The sequence below is a fragment of the Camelina sativa genome, chromosome 8 (genome assembly GCF_030686135.1).
Source record: "Camelina sativa cultivar CO46 ecotype springtype chromosome 8, ASM3068613v1".
In the NCBI taxonomy this organism is placed as follows: Eukaryota; Viridiplantae; Streptophyta; class Magnoliopsida; order Brassicales; family Brassicaceae; genus Camelina; species Camelina sativa.
Window position 1 is genome coordinate 23,437,631 of NC_141887.1, and position 26,643 is coordinate 23,464,273.

The 26,643-nt window shown below is 36.1% G+C and overlaps 2 protein-coding genes, 1 long non-coding RNA gene, 1 other non-coding gene and 1 pseudogene across 4 annotated transcripts; 4 read left to right on the forward strand and 1 right to left on the reverse strand.

The window, feature by feature from the left end:
- The first annotated feature begins 6,579 nt into the window (after nucleotides 1-6,579).
- On the forward strand, nucleotides 6,580-7,068 carry LOC147940364 (secreted RxLR effector protein 161 pseudogene; annotated as a pseudogene).
- Nucleotides 7,069-8,239: 1,171 nt separating this feature from the next.
- LOC147940365 (uncharacterized) lies at nucleotides 8,240-8,969 on the forward strand. Its single transcript, XR_015563294.1, has 2 exons — nucleotides 8,240-8,410; nucleotides 8,683-8,969. It is a non-coding gene; the product is annotated as an uncharacterized LOC147940365 (long non-coding RNA).
- Nucleotides 8,970-9,240: 271 nt separating this feature from the next.
- Nucleotides 9,241-10,341, forward strand: LOC147940366 (uncharacterized). The gene is made up of 2 exons (XM_087461275.1): nucleotides 9,241-9,276; nucleotides 9,520-10,341. The coding sequence occupies exons 1-2, from the start codon at nucleotides 9,241-9,243 to the stop codon at nucleotides 10,339-10,341; spliced, it is 858 nt and encodes a 285-aa protein (XP_087317401.1).
- A 9,135-nt stretch (nucleotides 10,342-19,476) lies between these two features.
- Nucleotides 19,477-22,235, forward strand: LOC104707676 (protein ACCELERATED CELL DEATH 6). Its single transcript, XM_010424075.2, has 4 exons — nucleotides 19,477-19,757; nucleotides 19,839-20,701; nucleotides 20,796-21,325; nucleotides 21,406-22,235. Exons 2-4 carry the CDS (start codon nucleotides 19,846-19,848, stop codon nucleotides 22,066-22,068), a joined length of 2,049 nt encoding a protein of 682 aa, XP_010422377.2. The 5' UTR covers nucleotides 19,477-19,757; nucleotides 19,839-19,845; the 3' UTR covers nucleotides 22,069-22,235.
- A 449-nt stretch (nucleotides 22,236-22,684) lies between these two features.
- Nucleotides 22,685-22,767, reverse strand: LOC147940367 (small nucleolar RNA snoZ7/snoR77). The gene has a single exon (XR_015564927.1). It is a non-coding gene; the product is annotated as a small nucleolar RNA snoZ7/snoR77 (small nucleolar RNA).
- Between the last annotated feature and the right edge of the window lie 3,876 nt (nucleotides 22,768-26,643).

Sequence of the window (26,643 nt, forward strand, 5' to 3'; positions counted from 1 at the left end):
TGGCCTTTGTGGTGGACTATTTAGCCAGAGTGCCTGTTTAGGCGGTGCTTCGGGACAGATGGTCTTTGTGACGGTCCTTTGGGACAGATGGTCTTTGTGATGGTCCTTCGGGACAGATGGTCTCTGTGACGGTCTTTCGGGACAGATGGTCTCTGTGACGGTCCTTCGGGACAGATGGTCTTTGTGACGGTCCTTCGGGACAGATGGTATTTGTGACGGTCCTGTTTAGGACATTTGTTTGGCCTTGGTGGCGGTCCTGTTTAGGACAGTTTTTTGGCCTTGATGGCGGTCCTGTTTAGGACATTTGTTTGGCGTTTGTGGCGGCCCTAGTGGCAATGAGATGATCCATGTGTGGTCATGAGGTATCCTAGTGAGGGGATATGTGGTTGGTAGGACATTGTGATGTCTTACGCGAGCCACAGGAAGGATACCTGGATAGGGATAGGACTCTGACGTGTTCATAATTGTTTGCTCGCGACTCTTGGGGGACTTTGGTTCTCCTAGTACTGCCATATTCTGATACTTTCTGGCTTGGGAGTATGGTTGGTATATCGACTTCGGATGACGATCCGGGGGTGCGCTGTAGGGTGGCAACCCGAGAGACGAGTATTGGACTTCCTTACATATTATGGCATGCGGGCTTAGGCCCGAGGATGAGCCAATATTATGGCATGCAGACTTAGGTCTGATGAGGAGCCAATAAAAACTCAAGGTTTAGGCCTATGAGTAAAGGAAAGTCCAAAAGTCGAGAGCAAATAATGCCTGGAGCGTGAGTCTATCGCCTATAGGTGACCTTCCGTAGATCGGTCGGAGGAGTGCGGGCCGTGGAGATGGTTGCACGGGAGTCCTTGGCTGATGGTTGTTCGAGATTCGAGGACGAATCTATGTTGGTGGGGGAGAATGGTAACATCCGCGAACCAATTATTGGTTTTCTGGGATGGGTGTCGATCGACACTATGGTGGTGTCGATCGACACCAATGTTATCTGGTTCGATCAGATTGATTTAATCGTCGATTTTGGTTGGTTTGGTTTAGGGAAAACCACAGAACCGGACTATTAAGTGGGAAAAACGACCTAGGTCGTGTTTTGGTGTTTGTCTCGCCGTTTTTAGAGAATACAAAGAGAGAAAATTGTTCTTGAGATTCTAGAGAGAGATTGTGATATTTCAAGGCTTTGGGGTGAGATCTTGCTGTGGGAGTGAGGATTCAAGGCTAGGAACGTGTGGGAAGCTTGCTGGGAATGTGAGATTAGTTCATTGTTGGTCAGAATCTTCCTGCAGAGAGGTGAGTGCATGGCCATGGCTTATCTAAGCTAAGATCTCTGTTTTTTGTGATATTGTGTGTTGTTTGGTTGTTTCTTTTTGTTGTTTGTGAGTTTTTCGTAGCTCCTGAGGCTTGGATTTGTTCCTGGGATTGTGGGGAACGAAAAAGAGAAGTTTAGAGGCGAGATTCGAAGGTTCTGTTCGAACAAAATCACTGCTCGGCAGTGGTGTCGGTCGACACGGACGCGAGGATGGCTCGGGGACTTAGCGAGTGTTGGTCGACACCGTTAGGGTTTTGGGAGTGTTAAGCAGGTGTCGGTCGACACCCAAGTGGTGTCGGTCGACACCAGATGTCCAGTGTCGGTCGACACCTTTGGGTATCGGTCGACACCCTTTCTGACAGTAACCGGATTGTGTCGGGTCACTTGTGTGTATAGCCCAGTAGATGGGAGGATTGCCTCACTGAGTGTTTATCAAATACTCATGCATCTTAATTTGTATTTGCGGTGCAGGTAAAGGCAAATTGTGATCGTGGAATCAAGGCAATGAAGAGGTGGATGTTCTAGGGACTCGATTAGATGTTGTCTGGCATTGTTAGGTTGCTATAGTTGGGTCTTTAGAACTTGTTAGGTTGCTGGTTCCTTGTTTCTTGTTGTTTGATATTGGAATGGTTATGTTTTGGATATTGGTTATTTATTATTGGATATTATTTGGTTATTGGATTATTGGTTTTATTGGTATTGTTATCCGCTGTTGAATGTGTTTGTAGTTAAATGGCTAGTGGGTATGGGACCACTAGTTGTAGATAATTATTATTATTATTATTATCTATTAAAAAAAAAACGGGTCAGGTCGTTTCACAAAAGATGGCCAAGCTTTTGGTCTTAAGATTCCTCCAATTAGTTCAAATGACTCCGAGGCAAAGATGATTTTTGAGTGTCTGTGACTTATCATGCTTTCGACAGACCACATGAAACATTGAAAGGCTGCGTCCTCTGAGTTCAAACTGCCCCCAAAGGCTTTTCTACTGTGTAGAAGTACTGCTCCATATTCATCTCTAAGAATCCATGCACCACCTGATTAAGAGCTTTTGTTTTTGTTCCTTGATACACCAATGTTGCACTTTAACCAACCAGGAGGTGGAAGTTTCCAGATTGCAACAACACGTTTTTCCTCTGTTTCTTCCTCCAAATCCAGCTCGTAATCAACCTGTTGAGACAAACTCCAAAGATCTGCATCTTCTCTGATTTTTAGGACTGTATCAAGAGGATCAAACGACTTGGCTTCAAAAAAGAAAGAGTTCCTGTTTTTTCACAGTCGCCACAGAATCCAATGAAATAATCTTCTAATTTCTATGGGGATGATTGAATTCTTTGCCACTCCATAGAGGTAATGGAAGTTTGAGTGAATAGAGAGATCATCAAACCCATTTAGAGGATGCGGGAAGTTTATTAAAGCCCAAATCTGTCTTGTGAGGGTGCAAGTAAACAGGACATGGTTGATAGATTCCTCTTCGTTACCACAAACTTGGCACCTCGGGTCCAGCTTAATGCCTTTTTTGGAAATCAGATTGGTTACAGGCAAAGCATCGTTGACTGCTCTCCACAAAAAGGCTTTGATTTTGGGAACAGTTTGAAGAGACCAAACCTTATCTTTAATGCCGTTAAGGGATGGGAGCATTGTGGCTTCGAGTAGTAACTCTGGGTTCTTCAAGGTGCTGGCTAACCAAGAGCCCGACTTGACTGTGTATTCACCACTTTTCATGTGAGACCAGCACCAGAAGTCATCTTTGCTGATCACCGGTTTCTGCTTTTTAATGCAGTCTATATCATTGGGCAAGAAGTTAAAATCCAAAGCTTCATTGTTCCAAGTTCTCGTGTTGGTGTCAATCAGATCCTCCACTCGTAAATCCCAGTCAAAGAAAGAGTTTTTCCTATATGGAGCTCGCCAACCACCATCATAAATCCAAGGATCCCACCAAACTCGAAAGGATTTCCCATTGCCTATCTTATTTTTTAAACCCTTCAAAAGTAATTCTCTACCATGCACAATACTACGCCAACCGAAAGATGGTCTATCTCCAATTCCAGCCTCTAAAAACTCAGAATCAACACAATATCTACTCTTTATGACTTGCTTCACGTCTTTTATGTATATATATTATGTTTGATTGAACAATAAATATAATATATAAGATTAAACTTTGTGTCTGTAAGATTCGAATTTGGTAATGAACGTCATTATGGAAATTCGTTGATGGGAGCCAGAGTTTTTGAATTCTAATTTGATTAGAGTTATTAAAATTTAATTTGACTAAAATAATTAATTTTTAAAATCATCTTAATATGATTAAGAACGATTCACAAACTAATAATCATACATATTAGATATGTATTAGTTATATATCATTTAAATATTTTATATATCAGATATAAAATTTAGATAAAATATAAATTAATTAAGATTAATTATATGAATAATTAATAATTTTAATTTGATTAAAATAATTAAATTGTTTATAATTATTTCAACTACATATAAGATACGCATTAGTTATATTTTATTTATATTGGATATAAATTTTAAATATAAAATTGAGTTATAAAATTAATTCCTCAATTAATATTAAGTATTTTCGATGTTTTCCCAATCTTGTCAACTGTCAAGCCTCGTTTCATTGTGTGATGGGTTTACCAAGTAAAGTGTCCATGATTACATGAGTAAGACAGATGGTAATGATTACCATTTGAATTAAAAGATAGGTTTACTTGACTAAGCTATCAAAACGGTTTTGGGCTTAGAGACATATGTTGGATAAGACATAAGATGTTATCTAACAACCAAGAATTATATTGGATATAATTAGCAAGGATGTTGCTTACCTAAATAACTAATTATTCTCGCGATGAGCCAAAGCTCACTTGAATTTTAGTAAAATAAGGATCTTGGATTACTATATTCTTATGAGGAAATTTTGTTTTGAGTATAGTATGATTTTTCTTAATTGTTGAGATTTCTCTAATTTTATGAATATCATATTAATTTCTGCTATTCTTCTGACACAAAGATGTCAAACCCTCACATTTTTAATTCATCTCAATGTGTCATTAAGAATGATAAATTGGATGGATCAAACCTCCTTGATTTGTATCAAGTTCTGAGAAATGTTCTCGAAAGGGAAGAAAAGAGTTTCACCTTTAAATTGGAAGATCTAAAAGAAAAGAAGGTTTTTGAAACTTCTTCTAAACGAATATATGTTATAGAGAGGTAAATGTTACCACTTGTGGTTCTACTCGTTGGGTATTAGATACTGGTTGTGGTGCTCATATTTGTACAAATTTGAAAGGCCTAAGCAATAGTAGAATTTTGGAGAAAGGACAAGTGGACTTATGCGTTGCTAATGGAGAAAAAGTTGCTGCTTTGACCATAGGTACATATCAGTTGTCTTTACCTTCTGGCATGGTTTTGGAACTTAAGAATTGCTACTATGTACCTACAATAAATAAGAATATCATCTCTATTTCATGTTTGGACATGGAAGGTTTTCATTTTTCGATCAAGAACAAATGTTGTTCATTTGATCGTGATGATATTTTTTATGGTAGTGGTCCATTAGAGAATGTACTTTATGTTCTGAACCAGAGTATGCCTATCTATGACATCTGCGTTAAACGATTTAAGTCTAACGACTCAAATCCTACTTTTCTTTGGCATTGTCGTTTAGGCCATATAAATGAGAAACACATTCAGAAGTTTCATAGTGATGGACTTTTGAACTCATTTAATTATGAATAATATGAAAAATGTGAATCTTGTTTGTTGGGTAAAATGACTAAGGCTCTTCAATCAGATCGTGGAGGAGAATATTTGAGCCAAGTTTTTAGTGATCATCTCAAAGAATGTGGAATTGTTTCACAGCTCACTCCTCCAGGAACACCTCAATGGAATGGTGTCTAAAAGGAGAAACCAGACTTTATTAGATATGGTTTGGTCAATGATGAGTCACACATACCTTCCATTATCTTTTTGAAGATATGCTCTAGAAACGTTTGCATTTACACTAAACAGATGTCCATCAAAATCAGTTGAAAATACACCATATGAGATATGGACAGGAAAGGTTCCTAATTTGGGGTCGTGAAGCTTATGTCAAACGTTTGATTACTGATAAGCTTGGACCCAAATCTGATAAGTGCTACATCGTTGGTTATCCTAGAGAGACCAAAGGTTATTACTTTTACAACCCTACCAAGAACAAAATGTTTGTTGCTCGGAATTGTGCCTTTTTAGAGAGAGAGTTTTTTTCTAAAAGAAACAGTGGGAGTAAGGTACAACTCGAAGAAGTTCTAGAACCACAGGAGATTTCTCCACCTATTGAGGAAGAACATCAATTGGATTTACGAAGAGTCGTAGAATCTACGCCTGTGGAACCTGAAGTGCGTAGGTCCGAAAGGACACGTCACAAACCTGATAGATATGGGGTTTGGGTAACAGATCATCATGATATATTTATTATAGAGAATAATGAACCTACGTCTTATGAAGAAGCAATGATGGGCTCCGACTCCGATAAGTGGTTAAATGCCGCTGAATCCGAAATGGATTCCATGTCACAAAACAGAGTATGGACTTTGGTTGATCTACCTGATGGTGTAAAAGCCATTGAGTGTAAATGGGTTTTCAAGAAGAAAATTGACATAGATGGTAATATACAGATATACATAGCTAGACTGGTAGCTAAAGGTTACAAGCAAATTCATGATGTTGACTATGATGAAACCTATTCTCCAGTTGCAATTTTTAAATCTATTCGGATTCTCCTAGCAATTGCCGCTTTCTTATGATTATGAGATTTGGCAAATGGATGTGAAAACAGTTTTCCTTAACGGAAACCTAGAAGAGGATGTCTACATGACACAACCTGAAGGTTTCACGCATCCTGAGAATGCTGGGAAAGTATGCAAACTTCAACGTTCTATTTATGTGTTGAAGCAAGCATCTCGAAGTTGGAATCTTTGTTTTAATGAGGCAATCAAAGAGTTTGATTTCATTAGAACGAAGAAGAGCCTTGTGTTTACAAGAAGACTAGTGAGAGCGTAGTTGCATTCTAATATTGTATGTAGATGACATACTACTTATTGGAAATGATATTCTTTTGCTTCAGTTTGTGAAGACTTGGTTAGGAAGTTGGTTTTCAATGAAAGACATGGGAGAAGCTGCATACATTCTTGGAATAATGATCTATAGAGATAGACCAAATAGACTAATTGGACTAAGTCAAGATACTTATATAGATAAGATCTTACATAGGTTCAATATGCATGATTCTAAAAAAGGCTTTTTACCAATGTCTCATGGCATAACTCTCAGCAAGACTCAGTGCCCTAAAACACATAATGAGCGAGAGCGCATGAGTAGAATTCCATATGCTTCAGCTATAAGCTCTATCAAGTATGTCGTGCTTTGTACTCGACCTGATGTGGCATGTGCTTTGAGCATGACGAGTAGATACCAATCTGATCCAGGTGAAAGTCACTGGACATCAGTCAAAAATATCCTAAAGTATTAAAGAAATACTAAGGATAAGTTCTTGGTGTATGGAGGAAGTGATTAACTTGTTGTGAGTGGTTACACTGATGCCAGCTTTCAGACAGACAAAGATAATTCTTGATCTCAATCTGGATTTATCTTTTGTCTGAATGGAGGAGCGGTGATTTGGAGAAGCTCCAAACAGAGCACCGTGGCAGACTCTACAACCGAAGCTGAATATATTGCTGCTTCTGAAGCAGCAAAAGAAGTTGTTTGATATGATATTCATGTTTACATAGATTCAATGTATTTTTTAATTAATGAAATATGTTTCAGTATTATTTGGTTATTGGATAATTAAATTATTGTCCCAAAATAATTTATTTTATCATTATAGGTCATCAAGTATGTGACTTGATCATGAAACCCTATAAATGGAAGGTAACATAAATTATTGAGGTCCCTAGTCAAGGTTATTAAAATGGGACATTAATAACTATAACTGACTAGTATGTGAGGTGACTGATGACTATGTTTCGTGGAGTCATTGATATTTAGTATTAAAGTTAATCACATTAATATGTGTTCGAGAACACAGTATTGGACTGACCCGCTATGAGAACTATACAAGAATGTTATATGAGTGTCATAAGAGTTTCTCATCACAACTATAGAGTATAGTCTGTCATATTTTCTTATACATGGATTGGTCCGCTTTGATCATGTCAAACTTCAGCCATAACAGGTGATTATAAAAAAAGCGATTGGGCGTATTATGAAATGTGTAAGGAACATGATGGAACAAGATGGGATTTGTCCCTCCTATATAATAGGAGATAAATATCTTTGGGCCTATCGAAGATTTGATACTGAAAAATGCATGGCCGTGCTCAAACGAGGTGAAAGTCAATCGTTTGTTTTATCAGTATAAAACCAGAGTTCGATAAATATGATTTAGCTTAATAAGGATGACACTGATTCTTGCCTTATGCTAAGATCGAGATATAGCGACGAAAAGATTATTGGAATAGATGATTCCAGTACAAGTGGGAGATTGTTGGGAATGTGCTGAAATCTTTTGTACTTACTCTTGTATAGTCAAGGTTTAAAAGTCGTATAAAACTATATGATTATAACGTTTTGCTAGAAGCCTCTTATAATCAATGACTTTAGAAGCTCATTGCTAATATTATTTGATCCTACAAGGTCACACACGTAAGCAGACTGGATTAATATTAGGTTTAATTACAATATAATATATGTCATATAAGATATACATATATTTATATTTGTGTACTTAGAATAAAATGTTTGTTATATATTATATACGATATACATATATAAATATTGCACGTAAGAGAATTGGGCTTGGCCCATTAGTAAAACCTAAACGAGTTAGGTTATTGTCGATCAGTATATAATATTGTTTTGCGTTTGATTAGATTCTCGCCGAAACCTAACCAAGACAAAAGTGTTTGTCACGATCGAGATTTGATCTCTATGGCACTAGCATCCCGTTCGATCCATTGTGTGCGTGTGGATACCAGTAGAGGCACAACGGTTGAAGTGCTTTACAACCTTAGTTTATTTTAGTTCATCTTCTGCTGCGAACTATCCAGGTATATTCATAATTTTATGACATAGATTTGATTCAATATTTACATGAATCTGGCAATAGAATTTGTGATTAGTTTTATAAATCGTTATAAACCGGTTCACATAAAACCAACTTCTCTATGTTGACTTTTCTTCTTCTTTTTCCTACGTCTCTCTTGTGAGTTGTGACCAACTAGCAACTACGACCACTTTGTTTTCTTTCTTTACTTGTTAATCTCTTTCTTCATCATCTTCTCATTCTTGTCTCTAATCATTCTCCCTTTCGCAATTGCAGGATAATTCGAAGACTCAACTCTCAACAAAATTGAACAGCTTACGAGTTATAGGGTTTTGGTTGTTTCAATAACAAAGAATAGCATTTGTTTTTTATTGTACTATAAATTTAATTTTCTTCAGTCTTTTAGGACAGAGATAGCATTAGTTCAGAAACCAGTGGTTGGCAAAGACACTTAGATCGTCATGAAGCAAATACTACCAGCTATTACTTTCATGCAACATTAACTTATATTCAAGTGTTCTTGTATTTCTTTCTAATAATGTGTTAGTTGAGATCTTTTTTCACCTCACCTTCCATTAGTACTCAACCATGTTTTCTCTTATTCTTTCTTATTAAAGAAAAACCTCTCTTAATTAATTTATAGGTGACCATAACACCCGCCAGTGTGCTATCTCGGCATGCACATGGCACGACGAGATGTTACAGAGTTTTATTATAAACGGACGAACTTGCAGTCTCTTGTGCACCAACACGATGGAAACTAGTACTACCATCGTAATTAGATTTGATTCATCCATTTGGTGGTGGTGACTTCCCTTTGGTCGTTATATGGTGATGGCAGTATTGGTAAAGTTCATTCTAGCCAGAAAGGTAGTAATCTATCACCATTCCAAATAATATCTTTTGGTCGAGATTTGCAAAGTTATGGAGCAATCGCACTACAAAAAAAAGTGGTAGTACATCATCCCCTATATAATATTACGAGATTTTCTGGTTATAAAATTTTGACATTCATAATTTAGGTGTATCATAATATACAGGTTAATTTGATTTTTGGTAAGTAAGGTTAATATGGATTTATTTAATTATAGTAACATATAAAATCAACTATAGGTAACATTTAAAAGATTCCCTTTAGCTGAATATGATTTACAAGATGTTCTGAACAAAGGGACTCATACGTTCAATGAGTGGTCTTTGGCTGTGGAGCGGTGGGTTGAGGTACCGCCGGATAATTATCTTCAAACAATTCCGGTTTGGGTTCAAATTTGGAATCTTCCAATTAATTTCTACACGCGAAAAGCAATTACAGCTGTGGGTGAACTAATCGAGCAAGTTTTAGAAGTGGCTTTCGATCCAAAACAACCTCAGCTCCAAGAGTTTGTGAGAATCAAAGTCATCTTCGATGTGTCCAGACCTCTGCGTAGGTCGAAAGTGATTAATTTACCTCAAGGGGGTACTGCAGTGGTGAGGTTTCAGTATGAGAGGATTCAGAAGCGCTGCTACAACTGTCAGAGATTAACTCACGAAAAAGATTACTGCCCTTTACTTGTTAAAGAAAGGGAAGATGCAACTACGGCAAGGAGAAGGGGCCAAATTGTGGAAAAAAAAGTCAAGCCTTTGGTCATAAAAGAATCGGATCCACTCTTTGGAGTTTTGAGAGAGGATCAAGTCGGAATGGATGCTGCAACTGGTAGACCAAAGATAGCCGCAGATGTGCTCGAAGGTATGAGGCAGTATTTGTTGGTGTCGAATGAATCAGAGGGTTCTGATACTTTCCTTGCCCTTTCTCAACCTTTTCAGGTTAATCCGACGGGATTTTCGACTGGTCTCTTTGAGACTGGCTCTGGATCTTCCGGGATTAAGTCTAAACAATTAAAGGCAAGAAAATACCATCCAAGAGCACAAGAAAAGCTAAACCTTTGGGGACTTTAGGGGCTGAAAGTTCCCAGATACGGAAGCCCGGGTTTACTATTGGAGAAAAAGAGAAACGTAAAGCAGAGGATGAGGGTCCGAGCGCTGCCAAACAAACCAAGCTGAATCCCTTAGAGGTAATCTCACGTGAGGGATTGCCCAAAGTGCAATGAGCATTCTCAGCTGGAATTGTCAAGGCTTGGGACGGTCTAAAGACTTGACAAGTCATCGTCTTGAGGAATTGTGTAAAATACATTTCCCCGAGATGTTGTTCTTGATGGAGACGATGTACGGAAGAGATGTGTTAGTTGATTTAAAGGTTTCGTTTGGGTATGAAAGGGTCTACACTGTGGAACCTATCGGTAAAAGTGGTGGTCTGGCCTTGTTCATTAAAAGCGTGGTGAAGGTGGATGTGAAATATGCGGATAAGAATCTAATGGATTTGCATGTTCGGTTTGGAGGGAGATCTTTTTTTGTGTCCTGTATATATGGTGACCCGGTTTTTAAGAAAAGGAAGGAAAACTGGGAACATTTAAGTAGAATTGGTGTGAGGCGTAAGGAGAATTTGTGTATGATTGGGGATTTCAACGACATTTTGCATAATGGTGAAAAGTTGGGTGGCCCTAAAAGGTCCTGTTCAAACCTTTTGCTGAGATGCTTGATGTATGTGAAATGTTGGAACTATCAAGTAAGGGAAATGGTTTTACGTGGGCGGGTAAAAGATATGACATGTAGATACAAAGTCGTTTGGACAAGGCTTTTGGAAATAAAGATTGGTTCATCCGGTTTCCAGACTCAAACCAATCTTTTTTGGACATGAGAGGATCGGATCATAGACCGGTTCTAGTCCAGATCATGGGTTCGAATGAAGGTTTTCGTGAGCTATTTAGATTGGATAGAAGAATGCTAGCTAAGCCTATGGTGGCAGATGTAATAGCTCAAGCCTGGGGGGAAAGGGTAGATGGCAATGTTTTGAAGATCTCAGAGAGAATTCGTTTATGCAGGAGTGCGCTCAGTACTTGGAAAAGAAACAACCCTCTAAATCTAAAGAGGCAATTCATCGGATTGAAAATGAGCTAGAAACAGAGCAATCTTCATCTTATCCAAGGAGGGATAGAATATCCAGTCTTAAAAGGGAGCTTGCTGAAGCTTATAGGGAAGAAGAAGAGTTCTGGAGACAAAGAAGTAGATTCAAGTGGTTAAAAAGCGGAAATAGAAATTCAAATTTTTTCCATGTGTGTATTAAGGAGAACCGGTCCAGATTGAGAATTAGATTTTTTAATGGATGAGAATGGAATGGAACAGAAGTCAGAGGTAGCAAAAGGTGAGGTTCCAATTGACTACTTTCAAAAGCTATTTAGTGCATCAAATCTGGATGCTTTTGCAAATTGGTTATCGGGTATGTCTACGAGGGTATCAGATGGGATGAATGAGCAGTTGATTCGAATGGTAACAAAAGAGGAAATAAAAGAAGCTTTGTTCTCCATCAATCCCGCAAAGGCGCCTGGTTCTGATGGAATGTCAGCTATGTTTTTCCAACACTATTGGGAGATTGTTGGAGATTAAGTGGTAGAAGAAGTCAAAGGTTTTTTTGAAGGGGGATCCTTCCTGGAGGATTGGAACTATACACATCTTTGTCTGTTACCAAAGATACCTCATCCGTCTCAGATGAAGGATTTAAGAACAATAAGCTTATGCTCAGTGCTGTATAAGATGGTATTTAAAATCATGGTTAAAAGACTCCAACCGATGCTTCCACTGATTGTGTCAGAGACCCAAACCACTTTTGTCCCTGAAAGACTCATATCCGACAATATTTTGGTGGCGCATGAGGTGGTTCATAGTCTACATACAAATCCAAAGGTGTCCATGAATTATATGACCATTAAGACAGACATGTCAAAAGCCTATGACAGTGGAATGGGGATACCTTCGATCACTTTTGCTAGCGCTAGGTTTTCACACAAAATGGGTGGATTGGGTGATGTTTTGTGCACCCACAGTTACTTTCTCGGTTTTAATTAATGACCAACCTCATGGTTTGATTAAACCGCAAAGAGGCCTGAGACAAGGTGATCCATTATCTCCGTTTCTGTTCGTGCTGTGTATTGAAGGTCTCTCTCATCTTCTGAATTTAGCTCAAGCAGAAGGAAAAATATAAGGTATTCAACTACATGTAGAAGGGCCAGCTATTCATCATCTCCTGTTTGTGGATGATAGCCTCTTCATGTGCAAAGCTAATGTGGATCAAGCAACGGAGCTTCTAGCTATCCTTACAGCATATGGGAAAGCGACTGGACAAGTAATAAACCAAGCAAATTCCTCAATCTCTTTTGGAACAAAGGTGTCCGAAATAGACTAGTGGGAGGTTCAAAACAAGTTGGGGATAAGAAATGAAGGTGGCGCTGGTAAGTACTTAGGTCTACCCGAGTGTTTTAGCGGGTCAAAGGTGGAAATGTTGAGTTATATAAAAGACAGATTAAACGCTTAAGTGTCGGGGTGGCATGCAAAAACACTTTCTATGGGAGGTAAAGAAGTGTTGATCAAATCAGTAGCAATGGCAATGCCAGTGTTCGCCATGTCCTATTTTAAACTACCACAGACTACGTGTGATAACCTGTCAAGTGCGATAGCCAACTATTGGTGGAGTTCTAGTGAAGGAAATAGGAAAATTCACTGGATAAGTTGGGAGAAACTATGCTTGCTAAAAGAGTTAGGTGGAATAGGTTTTCGCGATATTGGTTTGTTTAATCAAGCACTATTAGCAAAGCAGGCATGGAGCTTGATTCAGTTTCCGGAGAGTCTTTTTTCCAAGGTTTTAAAGTCGAGATACTATCCCAAATCTTTGTTCCTGGAGGCGGGTTTGGGCCAAAGACCTTCCTATGGTTGGAGAAGCATTATTTTTTGGAGAGAACTTCTTAAAAAAGGTTTAAAAATCAGAGTAGGCAATGACGATTCTTTAAAGGTGTGGATGGATCTGTGGGTGGAGGACGAGATCATGAGACCACCGTGGATAAAGAACTCTTTGATTGACATAAACCTTAAAGTGAGGGACCTCATTGACTTTCAGTAAAGAGTCTGGGATGATCAAAAACTAGAATTTCATTTCCTTCCAATGGATATTCAGAGGATTAAAAAATATAGACCAGTGGTGAACAAGGAGGATTTTCTGGTATGGAGATATAACAAGAGTGGTGATTTTACAGTAAAGTCAGCCTATTGGTTAGCAGGACAAATCAATAAGAAAACGGTCTATCAAGAAGCGGATATTCAGGCTTCGATTAATTTGCTTAAAGCTTAGGTTTGGAAGCTTCAAACAGATCCTAAGCTCAAAGTTTTTCTCTGGAAAGTGTTGAGTGGAACTTTGCCTATATTATCCAAACTGAACCGAAGGGGTATGAGACTCGATGAGAGGTGTCACATGTGTGGTCAAGAGGGCGAATCGATTAACCATGTTTTGTTTGAGTGTGTTGGAGCTCGACAGGTGTGGGTATTTTCAGACTATCCTTCGCCTGAGCATGGCTTTGATAAAGGATCAGTGTATTCGAATATGCAACATCTACTGGTAAACAGAGGCAATAATCAATGGCCTTTATTATTAAGAAAGAGTTTCCTGTGGATCATTTGGAGAATCTGGAAAAATAGGAACATCTCCTTCTTTGAAGGTAAACGTTTCACACCCATTCAATTAGTGCAAAAAATCAGGGAGGATGTGGATGAATGGTTTGTAGCTCAAAGACTGGATCAAACGGGGAAGAGAGGACGACTGACAGATCTGATGAAGAAACAAGGGTAGCAGTTGCGAGAAATCCGATCTCGAGTGTTCTGAGGATCAAGGAGACTTGGGAGGCTCCTCCAACGTCATGGCTCAAATGTAATGTGGGGAGCTCTTGGTCGAGAAGAAACTAACTTGCATGTGCTTCATGGGTTTTGAGAGATGATAAAGGTATGGTGGTCTTGCACAGTCGCATGGCTTTTACAAGGGTGACAAGCAAAGATCAGCCAAGCTTTCTAGCTACACGATAGGCGATGGAAAGTATGATCAGTCACAGATGTGTGAGGGTTATTTTTGTGTTTGAAGATGACTTGTTGGTAAGATGTGTTATGAGACCGAAAGCATGGCCTTCCTTTTCGTATGAATCAGGGGAACTGTCAAGACTTCTGTCGTTTTTTGGCCAGTGGAGGGTGGTAGTAGAGAAACCTAAAGCTAATAGAGGAGCTCATCTCATTTTGCACAGTGTAACAAGTGAGTGCCGGATTCAGTCATATGTGGCTTCCAGATACCCGAATTGGCTTCAAGCTATTTTCGAAGATGAGAGGGTTGACTCCTCTTTATAGCTTTTCGTGTCTAGCAGCCCAAATGGTTTTAGTATTAACCATTCTCTTGTATAAACCAGTTTTTTTTAACTGGGATTAGCTTTGGTAGAAGTAGGCTAATTGTGGGCGACCTATTGTTTTTTGGGTTTTTAGGAAAGTATGGGTATAAGGCCTTATAAAACGGATATCAGATATCAATATCAGTAACATAAATCAGTTGACCAAAAAAAAAAGGTAACATTTAAAAGATAAGGAAATGTCTCAACCTAATTAAAAACAAAAATATGTAATTTTTCTTTCACTTTTATCTGATTTTATATTTAAATAAATTTGAATTATTATATAATGTATTTAGTTAATAAATTTTATGATTTCTTCTACATATGATATAATTTAAAATTTTGAAAACGGACATATATTACTAAACTGATGAATAAAAAAAATCTATAAAATGTCCCACATCGTCTAAGAAAATTATACAAATATTCAAAGTCATACTATAAAATGAGACCAAATTGATTTCGAATACGAATAGCAGGAACCTTGATTTACCAGGCATTGAAATTTAAAAGTTTTATGCGGTTTATTCCGGTTCATTATTTTACAGAATTTCAACTTTTATTAACTTTAAAAATTTCAACAATATTAATATTAGATTAACAGACATATCTAATTAAGTTGATTAAATTTATACTGTAACAAAAAAATATATGTGGAATAATGTAGGTTAAGTCATAGAATTAGCAATCAAAATACAATATATAATTTAAACACTAAATAAATCAAACAAATATAACAAACAAAAATTCATTTTCTTTTTATCAAATAACTTAACTTGTGGTGTATCATGGGTCAAAATCTAGATCTTACAAAATAGATGTTCTTTCCATAAATCATATTTAGCATATTATTTCATGGTATATTTTTTCATCCAAAGAGAAAAAAAACACTTTGAATACAAATAAAACAAGTACATATTTGGTACTTTAAATAAAAATTACAAAATAAACAAAAAAATTTTCAATTCGTGCTCTACCACGGGTCCAATTCTAGTTTATATTATATTTTTGCATAAATAAATTGCATCACTTTAATAAATGATTTACATTTTGTTTATGCAAATAATTTGCATCGGTTGACAAATATTTCTATCGATCATTGTAATTGAAGTTATGTATCAATTGCAAAAAATTATACTAATTTTGCATCAATTAATAGAAATGATTTTAATATTTGTTTCGGCTATAGTAAGTGATGTTAAATATTTATGTCGATTCTAAATAGTTGATGTAAGACTAATATTAGTTTTAAGAAATGATTCAAATAATTTTATATTTTACAATTAAAAATTAAAACCAAATATGAATAACGGATAAATTTATTGTTAGTTTTTAGATATAATTATAATAATTTTGCTATTTCAATAATCAATAATTATAAATAAAATAATATAAAAATCTTAAATTTCATAGAAACACAAATACATGTTCAGAATTCAAAAACAAATCCTAAAAATCATAAACTTTTGTTCCTAATTTACCAAAGCATTTGAGTCTCATGCTGAAAATCCTAAAAATCATAAACTACTTTTCCATCAACGGTGAATCACAAAGACATATGTCTCTATAATCTCCATCACGCCCGCTCAGCTCCTTCTAGGCCTCATAATCCTAGAAATTTTTTGACATAATCGAAAAATAATAATTACATTGTACTTTATGTTTTTATCCTTCTCACTGTCACTCTCACCATCCTTCAACGTCTTGATATCAAAAACTGCCGTAAATGGAACCACTTTAACCTTAGCATCAGGATTGTACACCGTTGATATTTTATTGTGATGTCCTCTACGATCTTCTTAATTAGAGGCGAAGAACTGGCGACTCCGACTTCTTCATCGGTTACAAAAACGTAGACATGAACGGTTGGCGCTCTAGGAATGGTGGCATGGTTTTATGTTCCATTGTTTTGGGGTTTTGTTCTTCTCGGTGGGCTTGGATGGCATACAAAAGGGTAAATCACTGCAAAGTTAATAAGGTATATTGATAAAAGAAAAAAGAAGAGGAAAAGGAGAAGAAGAGGCGAAGGATCAATTCTGTTGGTTCAGGCTAGGGATTAATTCTCCCCAGATGCGGAATTGCTACTCATTTACTATGTGGCCACATGGATATGGGCCCTTGCTTACAACCCATTTGAATATCTTTAGAGAGGGTCTATCCGTGGGCTGCACCTTCCCCAGAGATTAGTCTCGGACCCCTCTATAGGTCTGGAGATTTACTCTGAGTTATCAAAAAAAAAAAAAAAGGAGAAGAAGAGGTTATTTAGAGAAGTCAGGATCCTAGAGAGATTTGTAGAAAAAGGAATTAAAAAAACTGTTTGATAGTGCAAACAAAGCGTAGAGAGATTCTTCCTACTCATGTTTTAAATTCCTTTAGGTCTAAGTAGTTGCTGCTTCGTTCTTCCAGGATAGAGTACCGAATAAGTAGTTGCTGCTTCGTTCTTCCAGGATAGAGTACCAAACACTGTAATATATGTATTTGACTTGTGGTTCCTGATTTGTTGGTTTAGGTTTGTAAAAATGATCCTATTTTCTGTTCTCTGTTCTACTTCAAACACATGTTTAAAAATTTGATAATTGATAAACAATAGTTTAAAAATTAATTATTTTAATGATTAAGAAACACATGTTTAATGAAGGTTTCTCTAGTGAAAGGATGGTTTTGGTTTAAGTTGTTAGTGGGTTGTTTTGATTAGTTTAATATTAATTATATGATTCGTTTATTTTTGAGCAATTTAGATGGGTTGCTCCATTCGAGATAGTCTATGGAGATTTGTACTTTAATTCATTTAGATGGGTTGCTCCACTGGACATGGTCTATGGACATTCTGTTTAGAGAAGTTAGGATTCTAGGGAGATTTGTACTTTAATTCACTTAATGGGGAAAATGGATATTCTGAGGGGGTATTCAACTTATATTTTAGAAGATTTTAAGGTATTTTCAAAATCACTTGTTATTCAATTGATGATTTTTAAAAACCTTTTGAAATCCTATGTTATTGAACTTGACATTTATGTAAAATCATTTAAAATGATTCACAATCTCTTGTTATTCAATCCATAATTTGTAAAACTTACTTAAAATCTACTGTTATTCAAAATATCACAACTTTTTTTAAAATAACTATTTTGAATGATTTTAAAAGACTTTCTTTTTGTTTTTTAGTTGAAAAATATGACTTACAAAATTACACTCTTTAAGATGGAATTTTGAAGTATTTCCAAAATTCTTAAAAGCGTTGTTCCTGCAACTGGCTATAGCACGGGTTAGTCTAAGTAACGATCCTGCAACTGATCATCACCTAAATTGGCCTAAGTAACGATCCTGCAACTGGTCATCACCAAGAGTTCTACGTTTTTTTCTCTCTATTACCAAAGCTAAGACAAACCAGAAGATCAAATTCAACCATCCAAACCGCCTCCTTGCAAGGCGAATTCCCGGCAGCTCCTGACAAACTGGAAGACGAATAACCCATCTATGGATTGCCCCGGAAATCAGCTTTCCGAAGAACCCAATTCCGTTTCAATCTGAGCTCCCTTCTGAGAGATATCACAGTTTTTCTGCAACATACTCTATCCTTCAAAGACAAATCCGTCGTTTTTCGACCAGCCCGCCTTGGGATCGATTTCCCAGCTTAGTACGACGAACCAGGTTTTGAATAACCTACTCATAGATCGTCCCAAGAATCAGCTTTCTATAGCGTACTCAATCTGTTGAAACACAGATCCGTCTTTATCGCATCAATCAGCTTATCGACTTCCGGACAAAATGCTATGAATCAGATTACGCATAACCTATCCACGGATAGTACTTGGAGTCATCTTTGCAGAAAGGCCGACCTCAACTCAAACCGACGAATCTATCGAAGGATATCACCCTATCTCCGGAACAGACACATCCTGTTCGAAACCCTAGCTATCATCTCGCCATCACGACTTGGAGAGCAGTTTGCCACCGATCTAGAAGGAACCCAGAGCTGGTATGCATATAAATTTGAAGCCCCAAGGCTTATCGTTCTAATGAGGCCGACCTCGTCTCAATCAGCAGTGTCTACCGGAAGATATCACTCTATCTCTGCAAATGATCAATAATGTTAAAAACAAAGACGATGGTGTGTTTTGAAACATTCTAAAATCACTCACAAAATCTGTCAAAATCTCACAGATTGTCATTTCATTTTCATTTTTTTAATATAAAAATTTTAACAAATTACTCAAATCTTCTAAAATCTTACTCAAATCTTGCAAAATTTTAAATTATTAAAATTCCACCAAATCCTCTAAAACATAAGTTCAATATCCCCCTCTCTTTTTCCAACAAAATATTGAATTAGGGAGATAAAAAAAGGAGAAAGGAAACTTCGCTCGTTAAAAATTTGAAACGAAAAAAAAAATTTTATCGGTTTAGTAATTATAAAAAAAGGTTATGTAAACTCTAAAGTCATTAAAAAAGTGATGCTAACTACCAGTTTTTTTAGAACCTTAATTTTTTTCTTTTTTTGGATGTAATTAGTATAATTTAATCAACATCACTTTTAACGATGTAAATCATATATCATTTTTTAAAGTGATGTTAACATAAATTAATAAATAAATTAATTATTTAAGTGATGTAAATTTATATATTTGTATCAATAAGTAAAAGTGATACAAATTAATTTAGTTTTGCATTTTTGATCAATTGATGCCACACAAATTAATAACAACATGGTTGTTGCAACTGATGTTACATTTTAGTTTTTGTATCAGCTATAAATAAATAATTCAAAATAGTATCACTTACTTTTATGATTCAATTTAAGCTTTTCTCTGTAGTGTCGGCAAGCTGTGTAGGTCCCTAACGGACCTTTCAGAGTTAATGGCTACGACATGATTTTTTGTTGTCCTTTAGACGACTAATAAAGACTTATTTATCTTAATAATAATATGTTTTTTTTTTTTTTTTTTTTTTTGTAATAGTCGAAACATGAATATTTTTGTATAAACGGACGAACTTGTAGTCTCTCTCCCCTGTCAAGTTTTAGCAAATCATCTTGCATTTCTCATACCGTTCTTCCACCTGGTAAGTCTCTCTATGGATCCTCTTTTTTGGTAGTTGGGGAACTTAAATCTGTTTTTTAAACGGTTTGTGTGGTGACTATAGGACTGAGATGGACAGTTCTGAAGCAAGTCTAGATGGAATTGAGGCACAGAGGTTAATGAATGTGTCTCATGACCAACGTGAAGGAAGATGTTTTCCCATGAATCTGATAAACAAAGTCGTAAACAAACTCTGTTCACGAGGAGATAGCACCACGCCACCAAGAGGAGGTGTCGTATCTGAACAAGAGTTCCTTGAAAACCTCAAATTCTCGAACCTTTTCGATCTCCCTGGTGAAAATGTTTTGATGAATTCGGAAATTTATAGCGGGGTTTGTGATGGGAACAAAGAATGTCTTGAGAAGTTGAGAAGCCATGGAACGCCAATGGCATGTCTAAAAAGTGATAGAGGAGATTCAATCCTTCATCTTGCTGCTAGAAGGGGTCATCTAGAACTAGTAAAGAATATTATCTCTGAATTTCCATGCCTTCTACTGGAGCCAAACTACGATGACCAGCTTCCGCTTCATGTGGCAGCTCATGTCGGTCATCCAGCGCAGGTAAAAGCTATTATTGTTGCCGTAACTTTCTATTCAGATAGACTTGCTGAAGAAGCTAGGGAGAGATTGAATCCATATGTTCTCAAGGACAAATATGGATATACTCCTCTCCATTTGGCCATTGAAGGACAACATATATCGACGGCTGGCTATTTGATAAACGCAGACTATGGTGCTATTTTTCTTGAAAATAATGAGGGAATATCTTCCTTGTATATGGCAGTAGAAGCTGGTAAAGTATTACTTGTGAAATCAATTTTAGGAAGCACAGACAACGATGACCTTGAATGGAGAAAGTCTTACTTAAATTCGAAATTGGAAGGTAGAAAATATCTGGCACATGTTGCTTTGGAAGCCAGAAATACAGGTTTGGTTTTAGCTTTGCATTTAGTTAGGCTGTTCAAATTTCTATGTAAAACCAGCTGCGTAATATTAATTTTTGTTCCTAATTGTTTGAGCAGATGTCCTCAATGTTATTCTTCATGAATATCCATTTCTTGAGGATGAGCGAGATAAAGAAGGAAGGACTTGTCTTTCCTTTGGAGCATCCATAGGGTTTTACGAAGGGGTATGCAACTTGTTAGGCCGATCAACAAAGGGTGTTTATGTCTGCGACAAAGATGGTTCCTTTCCAATACATACGGCTGCAGAGAAAGGTCATATCAAAATTGTCCAAGAGATTCTTAAACGTTGTCCAAATTCAAAATACCTGCTCAACAAACTTGGCCAGAACCTTCTGCACATTGCAGCAAAGGTTGGGGATTATAAGCTTGTAAAATCGTTGATGCGAAGTGATGATACCAAATACATGGGTGCTGAGCAAGATGTGGATGGCAATACACCTTTGCACCTTGCCACCCTAAATTGGCGCTACCAATCAGCTAAAACGCTCGCCTTCCATACAGAGTTACTGAAATTACGGAACAATAACGGCTTAACAGCTAGGGGTGTTGCCGAGTCAGAAATGAAATCTAACTACATCTTTCATGAGGTATGTCTGTTTTCCTATATCATACAACACATTTGATCCCACATCAGTGATTTTATAGCCTGACCTCTTTTGGATTACAGAGGTTGACATTGGCATACATATTATGCGCTTCCGTGGATGTTGAACCTGTAAAGTCGATAACAAAACCATCCAAGCCACTAGACCATGAAAAGAGCAGAGATTACATCAACACTCTTCTATTAGTAGCATCACTTGTAGCCACAATGACGTTTGCTGCAGGCTTTACAATACCAGGTGGCTTAAACAGCTCTGGTCCATACTTGGGCAGGGCAACTATGACCAATCATAGAAGTCTCTTCTTTTTCCTGCTATTTGACACCTTGGCATTGGTCTGCTCCGTTGCAACAATATATACTCTTATATGGGCGCAGTTGGGTGATCCATCACTCGTTCCCTCATCCTTAAATATGGCCTTGCCCTTACTGCTTTTTGCTCTAATGTGCATGCCCTTCGCATTCATTGCTGGGATAATGACTGTGATTTCGCATGTGCCATGGATGTCATACATCATTAGCCTTATTGCTTTTTTCTTCTTGCATTGGGCAATGAGTATCCTTGGCCCTCAAGTCCTGCTACAACAAACAAACGTTCATTGGCTATATGGTGTCTGGCTTGATCTGTTTATGGATTATCAATGGTTGGTGTCAGGAAGGTATGGACAGATTAGTCCTCCAGTTAGTGATTTGACGAGGCCGAAGAACATCAAGATCCTTCGCTTGTGAAGGAGACGAATTGTGAATGGTGAATGGTCAAAGAGTCAAATGGTCAATGATCAAATATTAATTTATGATTTAATTAATTAATGACCATGAATGGCAAACACCTTATTCTTGTAAAATCAGTCACAATCTATTATTCTTGTAAAATAAAAGCTGATCAGTTTCTACTAGTTCGAACTCAGGTTTATATTTGGAGAGAGCTCGAACAACAAAGACTAGTCTTGTTCTTTTGGGGGTTCTTGCTGATAGTATTTCTCTAGGTGTTATGAGATTGTTAGTTGCGCTAAAAGGACAAATCTTTGGTTAAATAGAGAGGGTCCAAGGAACTTAATCTCATCCCTGTTATCCAAATTCCATTGGTTTAGCTTTTTCCAGTTTTCCAAATGCAGCACCAAGTTGTCTTGGTCCTTAGTTTTCGAGAAGAGCTTACAAATTCTCTTGGAACAGGCACAATGTTGATCCACAAGTCCTGGTTAATTATTAAAACTTTGGCTTTGAGAATTCCAAATTGCTAATTGGTTCATATTCAAATTGAGGTACATGAGATGACTTATGAGAAGTAAGTCATATTGAACATTGAAACTACATTAGAAAAAGATATTATGAATTGGGGAAAAAACCTCAGTAAAAGCCAGCGTTTGTCAAATCAAAGTAATAAACTCAGACGGTAATTCCAAAACTTTTAGCAATAATCGTCACCGGTAATCTCCCACATAATCAAATCAAAATTAGTTTTTTTTTTCCAAAAGGAAAACAAATTACAGATTGTAATCGCCATGGCTCCGTATGGCCCATTAAGAGCACATATGGATTTTGGGGCCTGTAGAGATCGTGGATAATGACAAGGGAAGGAATGTAATCAGAGAGCTCGAGCTACTACGAAGACCAGTGTTTTATACTGAACCAAACCATTGGTTTAACAAGTGTGCTCCAACGTGTGGATTCATATCCCCTAGGAAACCCCACATGGATGATGCTTCCAGGAGTTGATCTTTTTGCTGCGGTTCCCGTTTCATGTTGTGCCTACAATCTTAGCTAGAGAGGTATTGTCTTGTTATGTACTCATGTTTTATGGGGGTTTTCCTGCTCTGTTTTGAAGAATAATGAGTAAAATTGTGTTACAATGTTGCAGGTGGAGACTGGAGAGTAAATGGACTTTGAATCGAACAAGTTGCAGAGTTTAGTGAAGGAGAGTCAAAAGATGCTCTGAAGCTCGGTGTTTACGTGAACGCACTTAACTTGTTGAATGTGCCATTAGGTGCTCCTCCGCTTAAGCCGTGTTGCAGCCTTATTGACGGTTTGGTTGACCTAGAAGTTGACGGTAAGGTTACATTTGGATTGATTAATTCTGCATCAAAAAGCTATGCATTGTACAGTCACTACCGTGTTTATAGGCATAGCAACTAGCAACAGAGGGGTTATAGAATATTGAAAGATGTTAATCCTTATTTAGAATAAGCTACTAACTCTGAAGTCTGAACTCCACAAATTTGTTAATATTAATTATTTACAAAAATCAAAATTTGTTCCGATTGGTACTTTGATTTAATCAACGTCAGGCCTCACAATAAGTTCGACGGACTAAACCCCAAGAGTAAGTTTACTTTAGAATATTAATGTTTTATATGTGAACTATGTATAGCTGTAGCGAGTTTGGATTACGGTGTTGATTGGTTCTTCAGCTACCATCCGTAAACGCTGCGTTTGTGGGTGGTAGCTGTTGCTAGCGATTGCTACCAATAACACAAACTGTTCCCAATCGCTCACAACCTCTTGAAACCACTGAATTTTAAAAGCTGCTTTTCGCAAGTGTTTGCGGTTAGATTTTTTGTTTTAAACTAGAAACAAATCAATGATACTGAAATAATTACCCCTGTTTTAAAAATCCCTGCCTAACACCGATTACATCCCGCAAAATCACTAGGTCCATCCTCTCCGCCTCGATTAATGACTAATCCCAGTCTACCATCGATTATCCAATTATACCTGTCTAATTTGATTATAACCCGTCTAATCCAATTATTTACCGCTTAATTTTGTATATCATAATTATTTTTAAAGCCAAATATAAATCAAATATGTATTTTTTTTGTTATTTAGACATTTAAATTAAGAGTTTATAATATTTTACAATAGCTAATATACAAATTTTTAATGAAAATCATAAATTTTATTTTAAAATTATGTTTTTATGTGTTTACCGTAATTTTAAAGACAATACTATAGTTTATTTAATATAAACAGAATTATACATATATTTAATACTAAATATTTTTGTTTTATTATTCATTTAATAAAATAATGCTAAAACTAGTACTCGATTAATCCCCGTTTAATTTCTGATTTTCTCGTTAGGCGCTAGGCCCACCCCGATCGTCCGACTAGCGCCTAGCGATTTCTAAAACAGGGTTTCTACCTAACCATTTTATCCATTAAGGATGAGAGAAAATGAAGTATGGATACGATTGAGAAGATTAGAATATAAAACATTAAACAAGAAAATAAGATTCTAATTAACAATAACCTCGAAAACTGATGTAAATTTAATGACACATCGCACATAAGTTAAAAAAAATCTAAATAAATTTAATATTTCATCAGAAATTTAAGAAACTATTAAAACAAATCACCAATGACTCTTCTCAACTCTTGCTTCAATATAAAATTTATTTGTTTTCTGAATAATTATTTTAGTATTTTTAATGAATATTAATTATAAAACAAGTTTTATAAAAAGTTTGGTATTTTAAAAAATTTATATAATTATATATTATATTTATTATATTTTAACCGCTATTTCACCCGCTGGTCAACCAGTCGTAAAATTCCCGCAAACGCATCTATTTTAAAACCCTAAACCAGTCATTTAAAACGATTAATAACGTTTGAAAACGCAACCACCTGCTTTTGTAATCTTCCGCAACCGAACTGTAAACGCTGCGATTGAACCATTGAGGGCCTATGAATGTTATAGTTATACAGATTTTTAGGTCTGATATAATATTTTAATTTGTAAATTGATTGAAGTTTTTGATATAATATTTTAGAAGTCATTTGTTTTTCGATGTGAGACTTTCGACACAAATGAATTTTATTATAAAATAATTTTTGTCACAGTTCGGTCGGATCCATTTCTAGCAGTCGGGTATTTTGATGCTAGATTAATCCATTGATTTATTTCTTTGGTTTTAACTCATTTCAAAACTGTAACCTAGTCTAACATTTTTTTTTCTTTTTAAAATTCTGACAGAATGAGAATCGAAAATACATTGGTATATATATATATATATATATATATATATATATATATTTGTCAATCATTGGACCACAACTTGTCGGTTCATTAGCCAAAATTCTATATTCACAGAAAGCGAAACTAGATCCTGCGTGTGATAGTGTGTGATGCATTAATGACTTACCATTTGCCACTACACTAAGATTACTTCAAATACACGGACATATTTGTATATAAGAACTCAAGTACAGCGAGTTTGGGTTATGATTAGTTAACGAATATTATGAATCAAATATATGCACATCCCACAAATATCGGGTCAACTTTCAAAAAGAGAAAAATACTCAGAAAAAGCTCAACTTCGTGAAATACTATGTAGAATATAAATATCGGGTCAGCTTTCAAAAAGTATTTCTACATAGTATTTTTCACTTCTTTTAGAAATACTATGTAGAATATAAATAATTGATCAATAAATAGATCAATTTTATAGTGAAGAATGATTTGGCATGATGATTCTCATATTGTTAGTAGCCTGTCGAAAGGAAAGCTAAATTCTCGATCTCTCCTACAGCTAGTTGCCGTGAACCATATTTTGGCATGTTCAACCTTATTTTATTACGGAATATAATAAAATTAATACGACTTACCCACGAAACTATGTTATTTATTCAGGAAAAGGATAAAAGTAGTATATATATCTCATTAAATATAGATAATAGAAAATTATTATCCGAAAGAGAAGTAATAACGACGATTTTGTTGTTATAACACCTTAATATATAGATTATATTTTGGATATACTCTAACAAATTCTTTTATATTATTCATATCGGATTGGAGAAGATTGCCTGCATTGCAAAGTTGCAATTGGGCGCATAAGTTACTTATTCATATTGAATTGGGATTTTCATTTTTTTTTCCACACTATAAATTGAGCTTTGATCTCAGTATTGTTTTAAACCATCTAATAAAATGGGGAAAGGCTGACGTTGAAACTGTACGATTATTATTAGGTTAGACTTATCAAATCATTTTGTAATTGGATATTAAAATCTTATTATTATTATTATTATTATTATTATTATTATTATTATTATTATTATTATTATTATTATTATTTTAATATTCACACTAGTCTATCTGTCCATCTTGTAACCCCTGTTATAAGGAATGATTTGATAAGTTTAACCATTTGAGATTTACCAAAACAATTATCACATGCAAATGAAGTCATAAACTTTGTCTTTGTGTGAGATTATGAGTAGACTAATGATGTTTATGAGTAAACAATTATCACATGCAAATGATGTTTATGAGTAAACAATTATCACATGCAAATG